Source organism: Sapajus apella, unplaced genomic scaffold (assembly GCF_009761245.1).
Source record: "Sapajus apella isolate SASKATOON/1434 unplaced genomic scaffold, GSC_monkey_1.0 scaffold10, whole genome shotgun sequence".
Lineage (NCBI taxonomy): Eukaryota > Metazoa > Chordata > Mammalia > Primates > Cebidae > Sapajus > Sapajus apella.
Window position 1 is genome coordinate 60,646 of NW_022436950.1, and position 17,499 is coordinate 78,144.

The 17,499-nt window shown below is 52.2% G+C and overlaps 1 protein-coding gene across 7 annotated transcripts in view; it reads left to right on the forward strand.

Annotated features, from left to right (window-relative positions):
* Positions 1-17,499, forward strand: part of ANKMY1 (ankyrin repeat and MYND domain containing 1) — an 82,543-nt gene that overhangs the window by 8,401 nt on the left and 56,643 nt on the right. For 4 of the 7 annotated variants that reach the window (XM_032277701.1, XM_032277702.1, XM_032277705.1 and 1 more), the window contains exons 1-5: positions 2,602-2,737; positions 3,185-3,347; positions 4,640-4,829; positions 6,294-6,437; positions 15,776-16,248. In XM_032277701.1, the coding sequence (XP_032133592.1) occupies positions 3,202-3,347; positions 4,640-4,829; positions 6,294-6,437; positions 15,776-16,248 (953 nt within the window). In that variant the 5' untranslated portion in view covers positions 2,602-2,737; positions 3,185-3,201. Of the gene's footprint in view, positions 1-2,601; positions 2,738-3,184; positions 3,348-4,639; positions 4,830-6,293; positions 6,438-10,563; positions 10,771-15,775; positions 16,249-17,499 lie in introns of those variants that run through there. The other 3 variants (XM_032277707.1, XM_032277703.1, XM_032277708.1) reach the window with 2 other exon arrangements.

A 17,499-nucleotide genomic window follows, 5' to 3' on the forward strand; every position in this document is an offset into this window, starting at 1 on the left:
CCGTGCCCCGGCGCCGCGCCCCCCTCCCTGCGGGCCTGGGCCTGCGCCTGCGCCGAGTGCCGTCCCTGGCGCTGCACGCAGTGCGCGTGTTGTGCGGACTGCGGCGCCCGGCGCGGGGGCGTGGCCTGGCCGGGTCAGCGCACTGCGTGTCCCCGTGGTTCCACTAGGGCCTCGTGGCTGCTGGCCCGCGCTGTGGACCTCGTGGCTGCTGGCCCGCGCTGTGGACCTCGTGGCTGCTGGCCCGCGCTGTGGACCGCGGGCCGCGTGGTTCCCGTGTCCTCCCCCTTTCTCATGTGACCACGTGGCTGGCTTTATGTTTATTCCGTTTTGTGACCCTCTTTGTAACTAGTGCATTTTTTTTTGTTTTGAGACAGAGTCTCGCTCTGTTGCCAGGCTGGAGTGCAGTGGCGCCATCTCGGCTCGCTGCAACCTCCGCCTCCCAAGGTCAAGCAGTTCTCCTGCCTCAGCCTCCCGAGTAGCTGGGACTACAGGCGCGCACCACCACGCCCTGCTAGTCTTTGTACTTTTAGTAGAGACAGGGTTTCACCATGCTGGCCAGGCTGGGTAACTGGTGCATTTTTTTCTATGTATTGTAACACGACTCATAAAATAAAACTGTAATTTCTATTTTCATCACTACATAGACCACTATTCCTTTTGTTTTTATCTTAGTAATTTATTGGGGTCAGCATTGTAACTTTCTAAAATTTAATATCATATAATGTCCATGAAGTTGCCATTTAAGACCCCTTCAGTTTTTCTGGTATCTGGTCATTTTTGGGGATTGGATTCAGTGAAAAGCAGCTGTCTCACAGCCCTACAGACATTAGTAATTGAAGTTTCCGTTTTATACAGTCTCTCTCGGGCTTATTATCTTCATTGTTTCATTCCATCAGCCACCTAACATTGGTACCTGTCAGATCTTGATTGCAGCCTGGGGTTCACTCTTGAGCTGAAGACTGAAATAGGTCTGTAGCCAGGTCCTCACTGGTTGCAGCTCCAGACGTCATCTCTTCGGAGGTCTTACCAACGTCTTATTTCCCACTTCCTCTACCCTAAGGAAGGACTCTCAACTTTCCTGAGATGAAGGAGTGGAATTCCCCTTTTTTCCCCACCAGAGTTCATGGGAGCCATTGACTAGGTTGAGACACAGTCTCTCCACCTCCTAGGAGTTGGCCCTAATTGTCTCTGGCCAGCACTGAAGCCCACGCTCCCGTGACTGCTCTGGCAAAATAGGCTTGGTGTCTAATAACTCATGAAGGAGAGAGCTTTGGAAAGCTCCTCTGTTCTCTCACTGCCATAAGGGGAACCAGCCTTGGGTGAAAGCAGAGGAGATGGGAGAGCCCTGGTCCTTGATGCCATTGTTGGGCGCTGAAATGCATCCAGTAAAACCTGAAACCCTTCCTTCTGGACTGTTTCATTAATCATCACCGTTTATAGTTGGTGGTTGGTTGAGTTTTGTGCTCCAAAAGTCTACTTGAGTCATCATACTCACACCCCATTGAGCTAATGGATTGGGAACCAATTCATCCTAAGTGTCTGTGTACCTCATTGCCACATTTAGTCTGGGCCAGCCTCTGCCTCCTGGACACGGTGCCAGCCTCCCACGGTGTAACCAGAATGCTTGCTAAGACGGAGCTTTTCTACATGTTGATTCTGACTCCTTAGCAAGTTGTAATTCACAACTGATGTGGGCTGTGAAATCAGTTCTGTGGGTTATGATCACCATTTTAATTTTTAGAGAAATGGTATAGAATAGAGTGCATGAAAATACTAGGGTGCATGCATGTAGTATGGTGAACTTTTAATGAGACATTTTTCTGAGTTGTTTGTACTGGGTCATGGTATAAAATGAGAAATGACTGTAGAGAGAAGTGAACTCGGAGACAGGCACTGGCGTGTGGAGGCGGTGCCCCTAGAGCCCCAGATTCCTGGCCCAGCCTTAGGCCTGAGTCCTGGAAAAGCTATCCAGTGGGGCGGGCCCAGGCGTCAGCTCTTCACACACCCTTACCCTGTTCTCAAAGGCAGTCTGGATTGAGAAACGCAAGCCCTGCACCTCCGAGAGCCTTTCCCCTCTTTCCAGGAAGGCCTGTTTCCCACCATGGTGCCTGCCTGAAAACTGCTCTGTAGCCTGGAGAGCTCCTGTGCATCCTGTGAGGCCCCATGAGGAATCCTCTCTCAGGCTTTCTCATAGACAAGACAGCCCATCCCTCTTCTCTGCGGTGACTCCTGCGGCCTCCCTCATCTTCCCTCTGCAGGCCTCGGGCTCCCCTTGCGCCTTCCACATTCACTGAATGGACGAAGGCTGGGGTCGTCAGGCAGGGCTTGATGAAGCCGCGGCTCCACGCGTGCTAGGTGATCAGTGATCAGGGCAAGTTAACACTCAGAAATCCCACGGCGCGGGAGTGTTGGGAGAATTTAGCGCTTTCTCCCCCCGGGGCACTCGGCCCAGGGACCCAGGGAGGCTGGGACCCACGCCGCCAGGCCGGGCGGGCAGCCTCCGAGCCCTGAAGTCCCAGAGGGCGGCCACGCCCCGGGGCGGGGCCGAGCGCGTCCTGGCGCGGGGATTGGCGGAGCCGGCGAGCGGCAGCGGGTACGGGGCGGGGCTGTCTCCAGGGCGACGCGACGCTCCCCAGCGGCTCAGGCGCGCAGGCAGGGCGGGGGCGCGGGCGTCCGCTGTGGCTGCGGTCCCCTTGGTCTCCGCGCTGTCCGGTGGGAGCTCTCTGAGCTTTGCTTGGTGCGGCCCGCGCGGCAGGGACGCTGGGAGCCGGGGCTGGGGGGGATCCCCGAGCTCCGTGGGGCGGCGGGTGGGGGAGGCCACTGGGGAGGGGCCCAGGGCCTGGGGGTGTTTGGTTCGGTGGGCGCTGGCTTCTGAGGCCCGTGGCGGACACCCGCTGTCAGCGGCGCCCCTTGGGCGATGGCGGGCGCGGACCTGATCTGGCCACATGGCCACGACCGCTCTTGCTATGGTCCCCGCCCAGGAAGGGGCAGGGACGTCTGGGAGGGTTCCGACAGGCCTCCTTCAGGACTCCCAGGGACGGCGGCCCGGGCTCCCGCGCGGTTCATGGCGGGGGTTGGGTTCTCTGAGACCCACGGGCTTCGGGCGGGACCTCCGGGGCACTCCGAGTGCGAGTTCCCGGCAGGAGCCCCGGGGGCAAATGTGCGGTCCCGGCGTTGCTTCCAGGGTGGAAGTTCACAGACATGGACGGGGGCCACGCGTCCCTCAGCTTCGACGACGGAGCCTCTGGGGCCGGCAGCCCCCAACGCCCGCTGGAGGGGACGGGCGGCGAGACCCCCGATGCCGAGGAGCCGGGGTCCCCGCGGAGCGATGCTGTCTTCGCCTCAAGGTGCGGGGGGCGTCGGGCAGGGAGGCCCGACCCTGACCCGGGCCCAGGGTTAGCCGGGGTGCTCCCTGAGGCGAGCACTGGAAAGGGCTGTCACTCCCCGAGAAATCCGAAAGCCCCGACACGTGTCAGCAACCACCGAGGAAGACGCCGGTAGATGGTCACACACAGGAGCTTCTCCTGCCCCTTCCCGCCTGCACGCTGCCCCCTAGTGGAAGGAGGGAGCGTTTCCCTCGCGAGACGGGGCTCCCGAGTGGGCCCCGACTTCACAGCTCTGTTCACAGCAAGGGCTGCTTTGAGCCAGGGCTGCCCCGGGGCCTCACTGCAGCCTCACCAGGTCCCAGGGTCACCCCATCACGCTCGCCCCTGTTTGTGGGCCTCCAAAACTCAGTCCCAGCCCTGGCCAGTGTGATGGGCTTTGGGAGGTGGCAAGGGTGGACCCCATGATGGGATGTGTGTACCTATGAGAAGTGGAAGAGCCCAGAGTTCCCCCATCCTCTCTCACCACCGTGTGGGGACCCAGTGAGAAGTCCACTCCAGGAAGAGGACCCTCCCCAGACAGGGACTGCTGCCCTGCACAGCTGAGAATGGAAGCCCCTTTGAGACGTCCGGTCCACCTGTGGGGGTCTAAGACACCCCATCCGACTGTGGGGGGTCTGAGAGGCCCCATCCACCTGTGGGGGTCTGAGACGCCCAGCCCGTCTGTGGGGGTCTGAGACGCCCCGCCCGTCTGTGGACGCCCTGCGAGTTATGGCAAATGCACCCTGGTTGGTGCCCCCTCATTGTAGCACACTCCCAGCCCTGCCCCTTCCATCTGTCCATCCATCCACCTGTCCATCCTAGTCTGAGCTGGCTGCCTCTCCAGCTGGCCTCTGACCTCCCATGGGCCCACATGTATGGTCTGCTTTCTGTCCAGCTTGAGGCTGGCACTGCTGGCCCTTGAATGAGAACCTGGCTGTGAGCACCCACATCCGGCAGGCAGCTGGAGTGGGCCAGAGGTCCTGGATCTCAGGCGCTGCAGCCAGCAGGCCCGGGCTGGAGAGGCCGACGGGTCCTGCCTCTCGGGCCTGGCAGCGTCTCCTCTGTCCGTTGGCAGCCTTACTGTGCATTCCACTTCCTGTGTGACCGCGGCCATCGCTGCACCCTCTGTGCCTCAGTGTTCCCTCCCGTGGAGCGGGGTGCAGCAGCACCTGCCCTGGGGCTGAGGGGTGAAATGAGACGCCAGGTTGTGCTCAGTAGCCACTGAAGGCCCTGCAGCCATCCCGCTCTTCTTCCCTCTGCTCCTGTCCTTTTAGGGATGTCTCAGAAGCCTCTGAGAAGGAAGAGGAGGAATCTGAGGGCCCACTGAGGGTGCAGGACCTGAAGGAGGCCCATGTGCAGCTGGTCCACGGTGTGCAGGAGTGGCCGGACGGCTGTGTGTACCGGGGGCAGTTTGGGCTGAACACGAAGCTTGGATATGGCGAATTCTCTTGGCCCACGGGTGAGGTAACTGCTGCCACACTTTCTCTGCCTCCTCCCCCAGGGCCTCTGGTGGCTGGCCTCTCTTCTAAGCATGATGGTACAGGAACTTTTAGGCCCATAAACAGACAGGATGCCAGGCTAAAGTCTTTTCTCCTTGAGAAATGGCCAGAGAAAAACGTCTTTCCCAACTTCCAAAATCACACCAGTGGTTTGCTAGGGTCCACAGGATGAGATGTGGGAAGCTCTGGGCAAACATTTAAAAATCACAAATGACCGTAGCAACGTCATCTATTTACCTTGGTGAAATTGCCTGCGTCTAGGCTTAAGCAGAAGGCAGTGAATGTTCTAAAAGACAAAATGAGAACAAGTTTTGCACCCCCAGGCTAGGTCCTGAGCCCACATTCAGAGTAGCTGGAACTGAAAAGGCCTCTGTTGGCGCTTATAAGGGAAAGTCCAGGGGTGAGGTAGCCTCAGGCTTGGCTGGATCCAGGGTTCTAATGATCTAACTAGGCCCTCTCTCTTTCCATCTCCACAAGGGGGTTCTAAGGCTGACCTTGCTCCATCTGCACAGCCCCTGGGGGTGGCATCAAATACCCCTGAGAGAGAGAAAGGCCCCAGCAGGATGCTGGTCTGGCTTGGGGATGTGTGAAGTGGTCACACCCATCAAGGCTGGGGTGGGAGTAAGGCGTCCTCTGGTTGGCCAGGCCTGGCCCGGGCTCTGGGGCTGGGTCCCTTGGGGAATCCTCTCTGCAGGGAGAGGGTGTCCGTTGCCAGAAGAAATGGAAGGGCCACTAAGCCGTGAACATTGCCATGCCTGTCACGTCGGGGTCAAGTCTGGGTGGACTGTGAGCATGGACAGCTGTGCGGGCACTCCAGGCCCGTCCTGCATGGAGGAAAAGGTGGTGCCTTGCACTCAGTATGAAGATCTCCTGTCTGGAAGCCCTTGTCGTGAACGTCACATTCGTTTTCCCTCCGGCGCCTTGGTAGAGGGGCAGGCTCTGACACACTCACCCCTGTTGTTTGTGGGGCTCACGTCTGGCCAGTGCTGAGGAGTTATAAACCAGAGGCCTGCCCTGTGCCCACTGGAGCTCACAGCCCACCTCCCAGGGCCAGCCTGTCACCTCTGAACCAGGCAGGGAGCCCAGCAGCAGGGGGCTCCTGAGTGGGGACAGGCCCCCCAAAACCTAAGGTGAAGGTCACCAGGGAGAAGGCAGGTCCGTGCTCTCCTGATGGATGTCTAGGCAGTGTGAAGCCCCCCAACATTCCACACTTGAGGAGGAGACACAGAGGCGGTCAGGCTGACTGCCCGGCAACCCCTCTGGGCACTTCAGGTGCCAACTCTAATAATCGCATGCCAGGCACCCCTGAGTTCTGCCACAGCCCCAGGTGGTCCCCATTCATTGCCAGCCAGGCGGGTGGCTCGGCCTCGAGGGCATCCGTCAGGTTCTGGAAGAGCAGTAATTTCTCACCAACTTCTCCATCTCACAGATGTACCACGGGCAGTTTTACCGGGACCACTGCCATGGCCTGGGTACCTACACGTGGCCAGATGGCTCCAGTTTCACGGGCACGTTTTACCTCAGCCACCGGGAAGGCTACGGCGCCATGCGCACGAAGACGCGGCTCTTCCAGGTGAGGCGGCCGCTGCGTTCGGCTGGGGAGGGGCGGCCGTGGTGTCTAGGTCACTGAACAAAAACATATTTAAGCCCTGGGGAAGTTAATTTGTGTACTTACAAGTAGCTTTTTTACTTTTGATGATTAAAATGGTACCAGTGATAAGGGAATGGATAGAAATGGATAGAAGGTAAAAGCCTTCTTGCGTTTTATTCACCAGAGGGTAATTAGCAAACTGTTATGTATCCTTTACGTTATTTTAAACTATGGATCACTGTACACATAATATTTGAAATGTGCCTTTTTCAATGGAGAACACGCCCAGGCTTTCAAATACAGATGCCTTTCCCCCTTTTATTACAGCATAATTCACAGTAAAATTCACCCATTTTAGGCCGGGCACAGTGCCTCAGGCCTGTAATCCCAGCACTTTGGGAGGCCAAGGCGTGTGGATCACCTGAGGTATGGAGTCTGAGACCAGCCTGATCAACATGGAGAAACTCCGTTTCTTCTAAAAATACGAGAAAATAGCTGGGCGTGGTGGTGCACGCCTGTCATCCCAGCTATTCGGGAGGCTGAGGCAGGAGAATTGCTTGACCCCAGGGGGCGGAGGTTGTGGTGAGCCGAGATTGCACCACCGCTTTCCACCTGCAGAGCAGGAGTCAAACTCAGTCTCAAAAATAATAATAACAATTCCCCATTTTAGTATATATTCTGAAAGTTTTTGACAATTATCGGGTTATGTTACCGCAATCAGGATATAAACAGCTCCATCACCCCCAAAATATTGCCATGGCCTCGGTAATAAATGTCTCCCTCAACAAACTGTGGCTGATCTATCTTGGCCTAGGATTTTGCCCTTGTGAGAATACTGTATTAATGGTGTCAACAGAAAAAAACAAACTCTGTAAAATAATTTAATATTCTGAGCCAACGTGAGTGGTTGTTGCTGAGACACCAGGGGCTCACTCTAGGTCTTGCTGCGTGCTGCGCAGAGGGCCAATCACCGAGGCAATGAGTGTTGCCAAGGAAGAAGGCTAGCTGGAGGTGCAGCTGAAGAGACGGGAGCTCAATCTCAAGTCCGTCTCCCTGACAGAATAAACTAGGGGTTTATATAGCAAGGAAGAAACGTAGCAATGTGTGAGAAAACAGCAACCTGGGCGGGGCAAGGAAGCCATCGTGATGAATGAAGGGCCTGGAGTCCTTCACTGAATGCCATGGTCTGGTGAGTTTTCATTCTTTGACACTTTTCAAGAGGAGTTACAGCTCTTTAGTACATTTTGAGAGGCCTGAAGGTCTTTCCTGAGGAAGGAACTCAGATAAAACAAATGTAAGTTTCAAGCTTTAAGACCAGTGGGGTCAATTTTTATGTTTCTCTGGAAGCAACTCTCTGTAGGATTACTGGGCTGGTCTCAGTCCCCTTTTATCAGTTCCTCAATCACGGGGAATTGGGTTGCGGCCATTTCTGCCTGCTCCATGCTGAGGAGGGGTGCTGTGGGCAGCTCCACACCGTGGGTGCCCATGTGGCCACCCAGGAATCAAAGGTTAATCTAATATAGTTTTCTTCTAAAAGACGATCTTTCTCTTTCCATTTCCCCACTGCACCAAAGACAAATCATAACAGGACAACCTACCTGCAAAATAAGCTTCAGTTTCATATTCGTGCCCTGATTACCCACACCAGGTGCAGCAAGAACCATGGTTCACGTAGCCTCTTCTAAACTGGCTTCGCTGGAACCTCTCACAAGGCCATTTCAGTTGAAGCCTTGGGAAAATAACCATTTCCTCCAACTGTGTCCCATTATAAAATAAAACAGATTCTTATTAAACATGTGCAAACAAACACATTGCCATTAATTAAGAAAAGCAAAATGCAGTAAGGAGGGACTTCTGTATTTTCTTGTGATGTGTCTTTCTCTATGACTTTACTTTCAGCCTTTCTGTTTTATGATGTTTTAGATATTTCTTCACTTTACTTTTTTTGTTATTTTTTCATGATGCATCACTTTACCCAAAAAAATTGTGTGTGTGTGTGTGTGCGTGCTTAGTGAAATCCAGTCCAATAATTGTCAAATCATCACTGATCATTAAGACCTGCATCGTCCAACGTGGTGGCTGCTAGCCATGCACATCTTCTGAACACTTGAAATGTGGCTGGTCCAGGTTCAGGGGTGCTGTGAATGTGAACCACGCCCCAGATCTTTAAGAGTTACTAAGAAAAAAGAATGTAAGATATATCAACAGTTTTGAATATCAAATATATGTTGAAATGATATTTTAGAAAGATTGAGTTAAATAAGAATATTATTTGAAAACGATTCTACCTGCCTCCATTTACTTTTGTAATGTGGCCACTAGAAGATTTTAAATTATATATTTGGCTCATGATTTTTCTTTTGGACAACTCTGATGTAGACCATGGACATCTAATAGTAATTCATTTGCTTTTCATCCATTGTCTTCTTATGTACTTTTTCTTTGTTTCACCTGTTCTACATTCCTTCTCATCTTCGTTTGGGTTGATATGGTATTTTTAAAAACAATTTTGTTTTCACATTATCAGTTTAAAGTTACACACTTTTTACATATTATTTTAGCACTTCCCTAAAAATTACAGCATATGTTCTTGATGTATTGATTCTAGTATTTATACCTTTCATTTTCGAGGAAAACATGTGAAACTTAGATTATTTTTAAACTCCAATTATCCCTTTTTGAATTCTATGCTGTTATTGGGATTCATTAAAAATATACAAGGGGCCCAGGTGTGGGGACTCATGCCTGTAATCCTAGTACTTTGGGAGGCAAGGGTGGGAGGATGACTTGAGGCCATGAGTTCAGGACCAGCCTGGGCAATAGTGAGACCTTGTTTCTACAAAATAAAAATAAGAAAAATTAGTTGGGTATGATGGCACATACCTATTGTCCTAGCTACTCAGGAGTCTGAGGTGGGAGGAAGGCTTGAGCCTAGGAATCTGAGAACATATATAGGGGGTTTGGAGGAAACTTTGGGAGGTGATAGATATTTCTGTGGCCTTGGTGGATTCATGGGTGTAAATTTACTCCTGAACTCATCAAGTGCATACATATATATGTGCAGCTTTTTACATGTCAGTCAATAAAGGTGGCTTTATATCTGTGTCTGTCTGTCTAATCTCTCAGCATTTTTAGACTTTTTTCTTACTCCTTCCTGTGTTTCTGATCTTTTATCAAAGATCACTTTCGCTGCATTTGATTAATTAATTTTTTGTTGTACAGTTGCCCTTTCCCAAAGGGTCACTTTCTTTCTGCCTGAACAATACCCTTAGAATTTGATTGTGTATTTGAAGACGGCATACTTTCAGTTTTTGCTTGTCTAAGAATCAGTTGTTTTCAACTGAGTTCTTGAAGAATATCCCCACAGGACAGAGTTCTAGGTTGACAGTTGTTTTCCTGAGCACAGTGAAGATTCCACTCCATTGTTTCCTGGCTTCCATCTTTGCTGTTGAGAAGTCAGCTGTCAGCTTATTGCTCTTTTGAACTTAATCTGTGTCTTCTTTGGCTGCTTTGAAGTTTTATCTTTCTCTGGTTTTCTACAGTTTCACTGTGATGTTTCTAGCTGTGGATCTGGAAAATTCTCAACTATTATTTATTCAAATACTGCATGTGCCTCATCCTCTCTCTTCTCTCTCTGGGACTCCAATTGCAGGTATGTTAGACCCACTCACAATACCCTCTATGTCTGTTAGTCTCATTTCTGTGTCTTCCATTTTATATCCTGAGCACACTATTCTTCCACTAAAATGATTTTCTTAGTTTTCTTTTCTATTTGATAGTCAGTCTTATTGAGATATAATTTGCATGCAACATAATTTACTGATTTTAAGTGACAAAGTGAATTTTGAACAAATGCATATAGTCATTTCACCACCACCTTGATCATCATTTACAATATTTCCATCATTCCTCAGAATTTTTTCCAGCTCCTTTATATTCAACCCCCACCTCCACCCTCTAGCCACTGACAACTACTAATCTGCTTTTTATCATTGTAGTTTTCCTGCTTCTGTTAATTAACATAAATATAATTATACTGTGTGTAGTATTTTGTGTTTGATTTCTTTTGCTTAGGGCATGATTATTTTAAAACTCATGTTTTACATATTTCAGTCAATTTAAAAAATTATGGGGTAGTATTTCATTGCATGGATATAACAAAAATTTTTATTGGTTCACCATTAAATGCATATTTGATTTCTTCAACATTTTTGGTTCTATGAAAAAGGCTGTCCAGAACAGTTGGTTAGACATGGACATATATCTTTATTTTCACTTGGATAAATACTCAAGAGTGGGGTTGCTTGTCAAAACAGTAAGTATATGGAAATTTTATAAGAAATTGCTAAACTCTTGTTCAAAGTGACTGTGCCATTTTGCATTTCAGCATCAATATATGAAAGTTCCAGTTGATTCATATCCTTGTTAACACTTGGTATTGCCAGTCTTTTTATTTTAGGCATTCTCATGGGTGTATGTGGTATGTCATTATGGTTTGAATTTTTAGCACTCCAGTGACTAACGATGTTGGACATTTTTTCATGTTCTTATTTGTTATCTACATATCTTCTATGGCAAAGTGTTTGTTTATATGTTTTACTGATTATTAATTGGGTTATTTGCATTATTATGGACTTACAGAGTTCTTTATATATATTGATATTTATAAATATTTTATCCCAGTAGTGGCTTGCCTTTTCATTTTTCTTAGCAATGTCTTTTGTTTTATTTTTACTTTATTTCATTATTTAATTAATTTATTTACTGAGACAGGGTCTCACTCTGTTGCCCAGGCTGGAGTGCGGTGGTATGATCATAGCACACAGGATGGAGTGCAGCGGTGTGATCACGGCTCACAGGCTGGAGTGCAGCGGTGTGATCACAGCCCACGGGCTGGAGTGCAGCGGTGTGATCACAGGCTGGAGTGCAGCAGTGTGATCACAGCCCACGGGCTGGAGTGCAGCGGTGTGATCACAGGCTGGAGTGCAGCGGTGTGATCACGGCCCACGGGCTGGAGTGCAGCGGTGTGATCACGGCCCACGGGCTGGAGTGCAGCGGTGTGATCACAGGCTGGAGTGCAGCGGTGTGATCACAGGCTGGAGTGCAGTGGTGTGATCACAGGCTGGAGTGCAACGGTGTGATCACAGCCCACGGGCTGGAGTGCAGCGGTGTGATCACAGCCCACGGGCTGGAGTGCAGCGGTGTGATCACGGCCCACGGGCTGGAGTGCAGCGGTGTGATCACGGCCCACGGGCTGGAGTGCAGCGGTGTGATCACAGGCTGGAGTGCAATGGTGTGATCACAGCTCAGGCAGGAGTGCAGCAGTGTGATCACGGCTCACAGGCTGGAGTGCAGTGGTGTGATCACAGGCTGGAGAGCAGTGGTGTGATCACAGCTCAGGCAGGAGTGCAGCAGTGTGATCACGGCTCACAGGCTGGAGTGCAGTGGTGTGATCACAGGCTGGAGAGCAGTGGTGTGATCACAGCTCACAGGCTGGAGTGCACTGGTGTGATCACAGCTCAGGCAGGAGTGCAGCGGTGTGATCACGGCTCACAGGCTGGAGTGCAGCGGTGTGATCACAGGCTGGAGTGCAGCGGTGTGATCACGGCCCATGGGCTGGAGTGCAGCGGTGTGGTCACGGCCCACGGGCTGGAGTGCAGTGATGTGATCACAGGCTGGAGTGCAGTGGTGTGATCACAGCTCACAGGCTGGAGTGCAGTGGTGTGATCACAGGCTGGAGTGCAGCGATGTGATCACGGCCCACGGGCTGGAGTGCAGCGGTGTGATCACGGCCCACGGGCTGGAGTGCAGTGATGTGATCACTGGCTGGAGTGCAGTGGTGTGATCACAGGCTGGGGTGCAGTGGTGTGATCACAGCCTACAGGCTGGAGTGCAGTGGTGTGATCACAGGCTGGAGTGCAGCAGTGTGATCACAGCCTACGGGCTGGAGTGCAGTGGTGTGATCACAGGCTGGAGTGCAGCGGTGTGATCACAGCCCACGGGCTGGAGTGCAGTGGTGTGATCACAGGCTGAAGTGCAGCGGTGTGATCACAGCCTACGGGCTGGAGTGCAGTGGTGTGATCACGGCTCACAGGCTGGAGTGCAGTGATGTGATCACAGCTCACAGGCTGGAGCGCAGTGGTGTGATCACAGGCTGGAGTGCAGCAGTGTGATCACGGCTCACTGCAGCCTTGACCTTCTGGTCTCAGGTGAGCTTTTCAACTCAGCCTCCCAAGTAGCTGGGATTACAGGGGTGCATCACCATGCCGGGACAATTTGTAAATTTTCTGTGCAGATTGGGTCTCCTGACACCCTTTAATGGTGATCAGAGTGTTAGTTTTCCTTTTTGGTTTCTTTATGAATGTATGGACTTTAATATATTTGATTTGTTTTAGCCAACTGCAGTGATTTTGCTTTTTGATGCCCAAATTGTCTCATCCTTGGCCAGGAATGGCCTCTTCAGTTTTCAAGATTCTGACATAGCTCCAGCAGCTGTTCATGTGTTTATGGTTTTCTTTTTTCCCCCCTGGCATGTGCATCTAGACATGAATATGCATGGCTTTCTTGCTTTCTCTTGTGTCCAGGCTCCTCTGTACATTTTCTGCTCTGAACCTGGAATCTATCAAGCCTGGTTCTTTTAGTGGGACGTGGTACTTTGAGATGATAATATGGGTGCTCATTCCTACTACACTGGCTAGTTATTTCTAGACATTTTCAGTAGCACAATCCAGAGAATACTCTTTTTAATGAAAAAATATATTTTCATACTGTTATTTCCAATTCCAATTTAGGAGAACCGGCTTTTACCTTACAGCTGTGGTATTGTAATTCTTTTCTCTTAGGCATAAACATCTTGGTTTTTAACCATTGACTAAAATTCTTGTTTGCTTTTTCTCATAAAATATGTACGGTTGCTTCACAATAACAAAACCCAGACAGAGCTATTGCTACCAGTATGACTACGACAAACAGCGTGAGGCTTCCCTGCTACTCTTCCTGTCCCAGGGCTCATCCCACAGTGATGTGCACTCCTCCCACGCATGGAGGCTCAGGGAACGATTCCTCTCTGGGTAATCCGCCACCTGGATGTACAGCTGCATCCACTTGCTTTGTTTTGCTTTCTTGGGATTCTCTTTTTAATATCTTTCTTTCATTTTGTTTTTAATTATGCAAAAAATTACATGGTTCCGAAGCCAAACCTAGAAAACAAGGCCCAGACAGAGGAGTCCGGCTTGGACCCCTTTCTCCTCCATCTTGGTTCACCCCTTACCACCCATGACCTTTTCATGGGTTGGGGCTCATCTTTGCAAAGCAGGAGCAGTGCACGCACACGCTCCTTTCCTGTGGGTGGGAGGTGCCCTCTGCGGTGCCCGCGCTGCCGCGTTCTCCCCCTGGAGGCCGACGTGGTCTCTTCATGCAGCTGCAGAGGAAAGGGGATGTGGGCGCTTCCCATTTGCTGGTGATCTTTGGGCAGCCTTCCTAGAAGTAGGATTGTCTGGTCACAAAGTGAATTTATGTTGAAATCAGACTTTGTAAGGCCTGTGCTATGTTGCGTCCTGTGGACACGCCCTCCTTTATTTAACCTTGGCGTTACTATTACTATTATTTACTCTTAGACACACTGCGGCAGTGAACACGTTTGTGACTGCGTCTATGATGATTTCCTTCCGATGGGTCCCGGAAGCAGAAACATGGGCTGCTGGGCATGGCCCCTTTGGCCTCAGCATCAATCATGGGGGCTGTTTTCTCCCTGCCGCTTCCCTGCCCATGGCCCCCTTCTCTTGCTCTGCCTCCATGTTTTCCCCGGCCCATCTGATCCTGTAATTTACGCCTCCTCAGGGGCTCTCTGAAGCTCCTGGAGTAAATATGCAGCCCCCTTGCTATGCCCACCAGGCCCTGCAGACCTGCCTGGCACCTGCTCACGGCCCAACCTCACCTGTCACTTCTCTCCACCTCCGCCCCACTGAGCCACCTTGGAAACAGTCCCAGCACCTAGCCCCCTTGCAGAACAGAGCCAGCCCGAGCACGCTTTACTTCATTTCGTTTTCTGCCTCCTCTTCTGGGCTGCAAGCTGCTTGTGGGCAGGGGCCTCATGAAGCTGCACATCCCCAGCACCCAGCCCTGGGCTTGTAGCCGGAGATGCTCAGGTGGGTGTGTTGCATGGGTGGTATATTAGGCCTTCTCACGTTGCCGCAAGAAATACCTGAGGCTGGGTAATTTATAAAGAAAAGAGGTGTGATTGGCTCATGGTTCTGCGGCTGTACAGGAAGCATGGCTGGGATGGCCTCAGGAAGCTTCCGGTCACGACAGGGTGAACGGGGAGCAGGCAGAGCAAGCGGGGGAGGAGGTGCCGCACACTATTAAACAAGCAGATGCCGCAAGAACGCCCTGCGGGCAGCACAAGGGGGTGAGGCTAAACCATTCATGAAGGATCCACCCCTGTGATCCGGTCACCTCCCACCAGGCGCCACCTGGAACACTGAGGATTACAATTCAGCGTGACATGTGGGTGGGGACACAGATTTGAAACACCTCAGGTGGAGAACTCCAAGGTGGGAGTGTTCCTGTTTCACGGATGAGCTTGTGGGCCCTGGGAGGGAAGCGTCCCTGCTGCCCACTGTGGCTGGCCTCGGTGCCTTTTCCCGTGCCATCTCTGCCCCCCGTGCCCTCCAGGCGTCCTTCAACGCCATCTCAGGGAGATGCGCCTCCCCTGGGCAGCACGCCCCTTCTGCGCTCCCTGCCCTGGGCACCTGGCAGTGGCAGCTCACTAGCTGTGTGTGAGGCCCTCCTGGGTGCTTGCTTTCTCTCCCCACCATGGCCTCTGCTGCCCACACGCAAGGGCCTGGGAGCGGCTGGGTTGCCAGAAGCAAGGATTGGCTCCCCTTCTTCCTCTGTCGCCTGTTCTCCTTCCCCTCCCTCGTTCTCCTTCCTCCCCTCTGCCTCCTCTCCCGCCCTTCCCTCTTTCCTCCTTCTCCTCTTCCTTTCCTCTATGTCTTCCTCCTCCTCCTGCCCCTTCTTGGGTCACACCTGACCTGCTGCTGCACTTCCTCCCCACGTGCTGCTGCCCCAGCCTGCCAGCCAAGACCTCCCTGCCCCGCTCCATGTTGTCTGCGGAGTGCCCTCCTTCCTGCTCCTCGGGAGAGCTGGTCGGCCTCGCTCCCAGGGCAGCACAGCCTAAGCCTCCAGAGAAGTGTGTGGGGAGAATGGACGCATTTCTTGGGAAATGTTTCCGCTCCGGGCGTTCTCTTGCCTGTGTGAACCAGACCCAGCACGCCGCTGGGCTGTGCCATCTCTCCTTGCCTGTTGTGCTTCCTTGGCAGGGGCTGTACAAAGCGGACCAGCGGTTCGGGCCAGGCGTGGAGACCTACCCTGATGGCAGCCAGGATGTGGGGCTGTGGTTCCGGGGGCACCTCATCAAGCTGTGCACCCAGAGCCCCGGTGGCTTCTCCCTCCTCAGCTACCCCGAGTTCTCCAGCTTCCTCACCCACAGCCCTGCAAGGGTCAGCCTCTCAGAAGAGGAGGAGGCAGAGCAGGGACTGCAGGAGGGACAGGACCCCTTTTTCTATGAGTACAAGCGGCTTCTTCTCCACGACGACCTCACACTGCCTCCAGAGATGTACGTCTACTCCACCGACAGTGAGCACCTGCCCATGACAAGCTCTTTGCGCCAAGAGCTGGACGCCCGCATCTTCCTCAGTGACATCCCTCCGTTTGTTGAGGATGGAGAACCCTGGTTCATAACCAACGAGACCCCTTTGTTGGTCAAAATCCAGAAGCAAACTTACAAGTTCAGGTGACCAGTCTCTGCTGCTCTTCCCCCAGAGCCCTGCCGCGTAGGCCACTCCTAGGCAGGCTCCCAAGGCCCTCTGCCGGCTGCCACTCAGGCTGCTCCCTCAGGGTGACCTAACTGCTCCTCCCATTAAGTGATTGATACGGGCGGTAATGAAGTGGGAGGGGAAGACCCTGCCAGCTGGCGCTGGGAGGCAGGTGGGCCCTGGGGCCCTGGACATCTGTGCAGGGGAATGGGGGTCCCAGGATCCCACCCACCCATGCTTGGGGATAGGAGTGATCAGGAGGTGGCCTGGAGAATGTGTAGCCAGGGGAGTCCCGAGGACTCCCAGGTGGAACCTGGGGGGATGTGGCTGGGGAAAAGCTCCTGAGTCCATGGAGCTGAGGGTGAGTCCTGGCCCTGGGCTCTGTGCATTTCCCCTTGTGCAGGCCGTAGCTAATGACCTGCGCCACCATTGCATCGGTGCTTAGGTTCTGTATGGGCCAAGTCTCCTGGCAGGATTGACATGGAGAGCAGGATTTTTGTTATTACTGTATGAGGTGGTGAGGATCTGCCTGAGAGCCAAGGGTGGGAGCACAGGGCAGAGCGGTGTTGGGGCCCAGCCAGGCCTTTGATTTGTCCAACGATGGTGTGAAATGATTCTTTGCTCTGTTGGTCTTTGAAAAACACTCTTACCTTACCCAGAGCCTGGAGAAAGTCAGCCACCACCCAAGGAGAAGTGTTGAATGCCTTTTTTTTTTTTTTTTTTTTTGAAACAGGGTCTTGCTCTGTTGCCCAGGCTGGAGTGCAGTGGCATGATCTCAGCTCACTGCAACCTCCACCCCCTGGGTTCAAGCAGTTCTTCTGCCTCAGCCTCCTGAGTAGCTGGGACTACAGGCATGCGCCACTGCACCCAGCTCATTTTTGTATTTTTAGTAGAGATGGGGTTTCACCATGTTGGTAGGATGTTCTCAATCTCCTGACCTCTTGATCTGCCCACCCCAGCCTCCCAAAGTGCTGGGATTACAGGCATGAGCCACTGTACCCTGCTGAAGTATTTAATTTTTTAGTGAAAATATTCAAGAACACTTTAATTTCTTTCTGAAACATTGACCTCAGATGTCAATAAACTGTTTCAGAATGCATATTTTCTGAGAATAAGTGGCTGCCTTTCACTCATCAATCCATCCCCCCACCCACTGAGTCACCCAGCCACTTAGTATCCATTCATCCATCAGTGCACCCATGCAACACTCATTCATCCAGGCGTCTGTT